This window comes from Gavia stellata, chromosome 1 (assembly GCF_030936135.1).
Source record: "Gavia stellata isolate bGavSte3 chromosome 1, bGavSte3.hap2, whole genome shotgun sequence".
Lineage (NCBI taxonomy): Eukaryota > Metazoa > Chordata > Aves > Gaviiformes > Gaviidae > Gavia > Gavia stellata.
Genome location: NC_082594.1, coordinates 48,605,403 through 48,613,041, shown reverse-complemented (window position 1 = coordinate 48,613,041; position 7,639 = coordinate 48,605,403). Strand labels below are relative to the sequence as shown.

At 49.6% G+C, this 7,639-nt stretch overlaps 1 protein-coding gene across 1 annotated transcript; it reads left to right on the top strand.

Moving 5' to 3' along the window:
- The first annotated feature begins 643 nt into the window (after positions 1-643).
- SPRY2 (sprouty RTK signaling antagonist 2) lies at positions 644-6,921 on the top strand. The gene is made up of 2 exons (XM_059819237.1): positions 644-1,356; positions 5,207-6,921. Exon 2 carries the CDS (start codon positions 5,258-5,260, stop codon positions 6,197-6,199), a length of 942 nt encoding a protein of 313 aa, XP_059675220.1. The 5' UTR covers positions 644-1,356; positions 5,207-5,257; the 3' UTR covers positions 6,200-6,921.
- The last annotated feature ends 718 nt before the right edge of the window (positions 6,922-7,639 follow it).

The window sequence follows — 7,639 nt, the reverse complement described above, 5'->3', positions numbered from 1 at the left end:
TTTATTCCACTCTGTTAAAAAAACACCGGTGGGGGAAGGGAGGGGAAGCACCTGGAAACGGGTCTCCCGAAAGCCCGCAGCAGCGGGGAGAGCGTGCCTCCCTCCCCGGGCGAAACGAGCGCCCCTCGGCTGTCCTGCAAACCTATCGCTGCCTGCCTCTGAATAAATACACGAGCACAAAAGCAACCCCAAGCGTCGTGTGACCGCGCACGGAGGAGCCTCCTGTGAAAACAGGCTGCGGCGAGGCCCTGGGAGCGGGGCTCCGCGGGGCTCCCCGCCGCCCCCGCGCAGCGCAGCGCAGGGCAGCGCCGGGGCCAGGGCAGCGCAGGGCAGCGCAGGGCAGCGGCGGGGCCGGGGCCGGGGCCGGGGCCGGGGCCGGGGCCGGCGCGGCGGCGCTGCCCTTTTGAATGCCTCCCGCAGCTCGGAGTGCTGGCAGGGCGCTGGGAGCGCCAGTGAATGTAGCCCCGCAGAGCCAATGAGCTGGGACCGGATGCGATATATCCTCTGGGACAACAACTGCTCTGTTCCTCCTCAGATCCACATGACGCCATTTACTGCTGCTTTTGCAGAGAGATCACCCTACCTCCTCCGGAAAGAAAAAGAGAGAGAGGGAGAGAGCGAGCGAGCAGAAAAACGCCGAGCCCCTACAGCTCAGATCTCAAATCTTCCTCCTCCTCCTCCTCCTCCACCTCCTCCAAACACACAACAACAACCACCGCCACAAATCCGCTGCGCTCCCAAAACACCCCCCCCGATTGCAAACCACAGAGCTGCCTGCAACACACACACGCTCGCAGAGGGAGCGAGAAAGCTAGAGGGAGAGAGGGGAGAGGAGCTTGCAGCAAGCAGCTTCTCAGCAGAACGGCTACATTGCACAAGCTGCTTTTCTGGAGGAGCTCAGTGGAAGAAAGCTTTGGGATTTTATTTTAGATCCACTTTATTTTGTTTTCTTTGGCTTTCCCCTTCCTCTCGATCATTTGCAACAACAACAAAAAAGTGACTTGGTATTGGCGATTCGGCCTCCTGTTCATTGAGGAAAAAAAGGAAAGTGTGCGTGTGAGAGACTGAGTGATTTCTCTTTAGGAGCAAAGAAAACCCACCCCGATCCGGAGAGGTGTTTTTATTATTATTATAGTATATACGCGCACACATGTATTTATAACCGATCTGGGGAGAGGGACCTAACTTTGCTCTGGACTTTTTTACACGGTGATCATTCTTACTCTAATTTGCAAGTTGGACTAAAGCAGTGTTTGGAAAAGAATTTTTTTTTGCTTTAGGGCTGGATTTATTTGCAAACCGCAGGAAGAAGAAAATACAAGAGAGAGAGGGGTTTGGTGCAGCGCCGCGATCACGGTGAGAGCCTTTTCCTTCTTTGCAAAACAAGCTTTTCAGTAACCCCCCCCTTGGTTGCTGCAAGAAAACTCGTGGAAATGTTTGAGGCCGATCCCTTTTCCATTCGTACAGGTTCTCCCTCTCCCCCCTTCCCCTCTCCTTCCTTTCCCAGAGAGGAGCCGGAGGTGGGATTTCGGAGCGGTTTCTCTCCGGGGAGGGGGGGGAGCTCCGCTGGGGGTTGCGGGCTGCGCCGCGATTGCGCCCCGCCGGGGTGCCTCGGGGGCGCGGGGGGCGGAAGGCTGCGCGGGGGGCGGAGGGCTGCGCGGGCGCGCAGGCATGCCTGCGGGGGCTGCGAGCGGGGCGGGAGGGGGGAACGGGACTTCGGCATGTTCTCCCTGCTGCGGGGAGCCGGGCACGGGCGGTCCTGCGCGCTCCTGCCTCGCCGGGCACGCGTGGGTTTCCGACAAGCCCCGCGGGGAGGTGAAGGGAGGGCGCTGCGGGGTTGGCGAGCGCCGGGGCTGTTTGCCCCCCCCGTCTTGGGGGAGAGCGAGCAACCGCCTTTCGGTGCGTGATTTACACCCGTCTGTAGTGGCGTCGGGAGATCCGTGCAATTCGGAAGTGAGTGCACGTCTGGTATAAATATATGTGTGTGTGAGTGTGTGCCTGTGTATACACATATGTATTTCTCGCGTGATGAAATTAATTCGATCCATAAGACGAGCACAGTTCTTCCCCAGGTTCTTCTATGCAGAGGGCATGTGTGGAGGGGAAGGAAAGCCTTAATTTTTGCTTTTACTTTTTTTTTTTTCCCTTTGGTGGGTTTACTTTGTAACAACCCCCCTCTCCCCCCAAAAAAGCTGCTGGTGTTTTCAGCAAGCTATTTGTGTGTCAGTTTGCCCCACCCCGATGGTAAAGTCCCTTTTGCCCTAATCCATAGTCTGATCACACACTCGGCCCTTAATGGGGGTTTCAAAGCACTTTGAAAGAAGAGGAGGTGGTTGGTGTGTGTGCGGTGGGGATGGGGGTGGGGGTGCCTTGCACAGGCTCCGGACACAAAACAGAAATTCACGGGCAGAGGACTTCTCCCCCTTCGGCTCGCCTTCTCCGGGACACGGGGTTTTTCCACAGCACGCAAGAAGCCCCTTGCGTTTTAAACTTCCCCAAATGTGCCGAACGCGAAACCCGGCCCCCTTGCTCGCCCTTTTGCCAATCCCAGCTAGGAGAAGTTAGCAATGATGGCACTTGAGCTCTGCGAGAGTGGACTTTGGCTTTTGGAAGTGGGGGATCGTGTTATCACACACATGCACACACAAAAAGGCAACTGCTGCCTCTCTGCTCTTGGTGGAGGCAAAGGGGAGAAGTGCTAGATCAGAGGAGGCAGAGACGTGCTTTCCCGTAAGCGTTTTCGGGCAAATGTATGTTTGCAAGTCAGCGTGCTGGAGGTGTGCATCTTGTCCTGTTAGCGGATCTCTCAAGGGGAGAAAAAGGAGGATCGCCCGGCTCGGACCGACGTCCCGCTGAAAATGCCCTTCGGGCTGGGGCGGAGGGGGGCGCGGGCTGAAGTTCAGACAGTTCGCAGAATATGCGTAAAATAAGAGGAGCTTTTCCAGCGGCGGGCTTTGTGGAGCTGAATGGGTGCTTACGGCAAGGCGAGAGGGGGTAATCTGCCCTTCGCCCCGCTGTCCCGGAGGTGTTGTCTCAAACCGTCTGCAGGGCGCCTTGCATTACCCGGGAGGGGACGGCTTCTTTAGCATCTCCCGGGGGAGGGCAGGGGGGGAGAGTTAAAAGGAAGCATGGGTTTGACTTTCCTGATAAGGCGGCTGCAGCAGCCCCCTCCCACCTCCCAGCCCAGAGGATGTCTCCCGGTTATCTCCAGGTTGTCTGCACTTGCGGGGCTGCCGGCGGCGCCTGCGGCCGCGCTGCTGCGGGCCGGGGGCTGCCGCCTCCCACCTGCTGCGCGCCCCCTCCGCGCCGCGATGGAGCCTGTGAAGGGGACGGGGGCGACGCGCGGAGGCTTCTCCTCCAGCTCCCGCCTGGGCGCCTGAGGGGGGCTCCGCCACCGAGACCGGGGTCGTCGTAAGCGCCTGCAGGTCAGGGTCAGCTTGGCTTTTGCGCTGGGTTGTCATCTCTGGAGAGGCAGGTTTGATTCGGCGTGTCTGCTCGGCTGCTGAGGCTGGCTACAGTCTGGGCGTGGAGGGCGGGTAGGGCTGCTGGTTCCTCTCAAGGATGGGGAAAGTACTTTATTTTCTCTTCTTTTTCTATCTCCAGATAGTTTCAGGTGAGGAGATGTCTGCTTAGCCTGTTGGTTGGAACTTTTTCTATGGCAAAGGTTTTAATCTGAGGAAAGCATAAGCAATGCTTCAAGATAAGTTTGCAAGACTTTTTTTTTGGGGGGGGGACGGACGGACGGACACCATGACATACACTCTGTGTCCAAAAGCAGGATTTGGCAGTGGTTAAAATGGGTGGTCACTTTTAGAAGTTAGATTTTTTTAAAAAAAAAGAAAAAGCACTTGAGGGCAGGGAGGCAGGAGTTAAAAGGTTAAAACTTTTCCACTGCTGTTAGAATAAAGACAGTGTCTTGAGATATTAATTGTTAAACTGTTTGGCTATAGTTTATTATACCGCGGTATAGTATTATTGTTGGTAACTGATGTGTACAGAGTAACACTGTGGTGCTCTTTCTAGGTATAATTGAAGACATTGTGTGGTCCTTGTAAGAAGCTTGGTTCCTGCTTGGGTTTTAATTGTGAAATATTGTTCTGGATTTTTGTATAGGTAATTGGATTTTGGAACCACTTTAAGATGTGATAAAGGCAAAACAAATAGTACCCGATTTAGAGGGCAGTACTTGCAACTTTTGCATATCTGAGTGTGGAAGTTGGTTATTTACAGGTTCTCATCTTCTGGGTCTTTTACTGGGTTTCCATTTAAATTCTTCAGTCTGCCTTTCTACTTTGTAGTTAATGATCCTTTAAAGTAATATTCGGAATCAAGTAGACTTCTTGGATGCTGGCATTGTTTGATCATATTATGCATGCCTCTGTCCCACAAGCCACTCTTGGTGATATTTACAATTCGAAATGTAGTCTATGGAATTTTTTACACTTTTTAAAAAAATAAAACTGTGGTAGCATTGCTTTTGTAGTATTGAGCCTTAAAATAACAATCGCAGTGGTGTACGCAAGTATGACACACACTAAAGTACCAGAGAGAGATATTTTTACTTGCGCTGTTGAAGTTTTTGGTAGCACTAACTCATTTAATGTCTAACCTCAAACATTTTATTGCTATTTAGTGTTTTTCTTGGGACCATTGGTATTAAACTAAAATTTCCTATTTACATCATGTAAAGTTTAATGTGTAAAGAGGCTAGCCTACCAAAATATTATCCAGTTTTAAACAAAATTGGAGAATTATATGTCTGTCATCAGCAGGTCACATTACACTTGCTAAATGCTTGCAGGATTTCTTTTTTTTTAATGTAAGTTTTTCAGTAGCCTGATGTGAAAAGAGGAGTCACTTCAAGTGGCTGAAATGTAATCACTTTAAAGGCCACGGTCTAACCAGAAGACGGCCTGGGAAGCCTTAGTTAGCAGGCACAATACCTAGACTTTCTAGAGCCACAAGTTAAGATGCGTGGACCTAGAACAGAATCCCTTTAAGCTCTCCACAGGAGTAGGCAGGACAGGCCAAGGGAAGTGCCTTCAGCTGACCGGCGCCCGCGCTCCGCCCCAGATGTGACTCCTTTTTTTAATGGCTGATGCATTACTTGGTTGTGTGTGGTGCTGTGGGATCCTGCAGGCTTGAAAGGCTGCTGGAGAGAGCATGAGATGTGTTGCAATAGTGAATCCTCTCTTTGTCGCTCCAGGATTTCAGATGTGTTCTAAGCCTGCCGGGGTGAGCACGCTTCCGGGCACTGATGGAGACGAGAGCTCAGCACGGCAGCGGGTCGCAGGCCTTGCTACAGGCTCGGCGTGACACTGGGAGACCGCACGGGGAGCCGGACCTGCGGGATGTCCTGATGCAGCAGGTTCACGTCTTGTCGTTGGACCAGATCAGAGCCATCCGAAACACGAATGAGTACACAGAGGGACCTACGGTGGCTCCACGGCCGGGGGTCAAGTCCGCTCCTCGGCTAGCAACCCAACCCAAAAACGAAAGGCCCCATGGCTTGCCCGAGCATCGTCATTTTAGCCGGATTCAGCACACGCAAACGCACGCCTCTCCTCGGGCGCCTCTGTCCCGATCCATCAGCACGGTCAGCACAGGTTCACGGAGCAGTACAAGGACAAGTACGAGCAGTAATTCATCCGAACAAAGACTTCTAGGATCATCTTCAGGGCCAGTTGCCGACGGGATAGTCCGAATGCAGCCCAAGTCTGAGCTCAAGTCAAGTGAGCTGAAGCCGCTGAGCAAAGAAGACTTGGGAGCGCACAGCTACAGGTGTGAGGACTGTGGAAAGTGTAAGTGTAAGGAGTGCACTTATCCGAGGACCCTCCCATCGTGTTGGATCTGTGACAAGCAGTGTCTTTGCTCAGCCCAGAACGTGGTCGATTACGGGACTTGCGTTTGCTGCGTGAAGGGCCTCTTCTATCACTGCTCTAACGATGACGAGGACAACTGTGCTGACAACCCCTGCTCCTGCAGTCAGTCGCATTGCTGCACTAGATGGTCCGCCATGGGTGTGGTGTCCCTCTTTCTGCCTTGCTTGTGGTGTTACCTACCAGCCAAGGGTTGCCTTAAGTTGTGTCAGGGCTGTTACGACCGGGTAAATCGGCCTGGGTGCCGCTGTAAACACTCCAACACCGTTTGCTGCAAAGTTCCCAGCGTCCCCCCCAGGAACTTTGAAAAGCCAACATAGCATCACTAGTCAGAAATACTAAAGTAACAAGGATTATTTTAACCTACATATGCAACCAACTAAGCAGCTATGGTCTTGGCACTGTAGTAGAAGGGTTGGGAATATACTTTGCTGTTTGCAGTGAAATGCTTTTCTCTGTGTGTGCCACCTTAACTGATGCGCTTGTTAGAATCCAGCTAGTGGGATACAGAAAAAAACCATGGGATGCAGTACATTGTGACCCACATATTGCATAAGCTAAAGCAACACAGACACTCCTAGGCAACTCTATTGTTTGTGAATAGTACTTGCAAAATTTGTAAATTAGCAAATGACTCCTTTTTTTCATTGTTTTCTGCCAGAGATAATGTGCTATATTTTTGTATATACAATAATATTTTCAACTGTGAAAAATAAGTGGTGTCATAAGATATGGCACAGTCACAAGATATTATACTAATATGTTGTACATTCGGAAGAATGTGAATCAATCAGTATGTTTTTAGATTGTATTTTGTCTTACGGAAACCTTCTATTACAAGACTCTGATTTCCTTTGGACTTCATGTATATTGTACAGTTACAGTAAAATTCAGCCTTTATTTTCTAATTTTTTCAACATATTGTTTAGTGTAAAGAATATTTATTTGAAGTTTTATTATTTTATAAAAAAATATTTATTTTAAGAGGCATCTTACAAATGTCACCCCTTTTTATGAGGACGTCATAGTTGCTGCAGATAAGGGGTGAACGATGCATATGTTCACTATAAAATAGAAAATATATTAACGTTTGAAATTAAACTGGGCTACTTGTCATTTTTCCCTCCCGTTTATTGTTCTGAGTTGGGAAAACTGGAACTTCTAATTGCAGACTTCACAGTGATATAGTCACAGTGAGTCTAATACGAAAACGAAAATAGAATTTTTAAGTGTATTTTGTTGTTGTTGTCTACTGCTTTACCTGAAGATAATGCAGGATTTTTGTTTCCTTCCTTTGCACAGTTGTCCCATATACTGTTCCTACAACAGAAAAGGAAAATGAACATAGGAAAATGCATTAATTCATTCCAGACTAGGACTAATAGGCACTGAAAGCTTGACCTATTCTATAAGTGATGAGCTTTTGTGCTTCAAATAGGAAATAAGTAATCATTCACAAAAAATGTTAGGCTTGCACGGCTTTACTCAGAGAGAGAGAAAAAAAAAAAGAGAATTAATACGGTCAGTGCAAAAAGCTTGCAGGATTATTTGTTAAAACTAGAAGAATATGCCACAGGGAATGATAGATCTGAATGCAGTCCAGCCTTATGTCAAACATTTGCCTCACTTGCAAGAAGAAAGTTGCTTGATTTGTCATTTGTGGCAGTTACCTTCCACTAAGGTCAAAATCCTTTCACTGCCAAGTTTCCCACCGGAAGCCTAGAGAATGATTTACCTTTCTTTATTAACAAACTATCATT

Bases quoted from the DNA above. Each gene is read 5' to 3' on its own strand.
- SPRY2 (XM_059819237.1), top strand. From the start codon at position 5,258: ATGGAGACGAGAGCTCAGCACGGCAGCGGGTCGCAGGCCTTGCTACAG.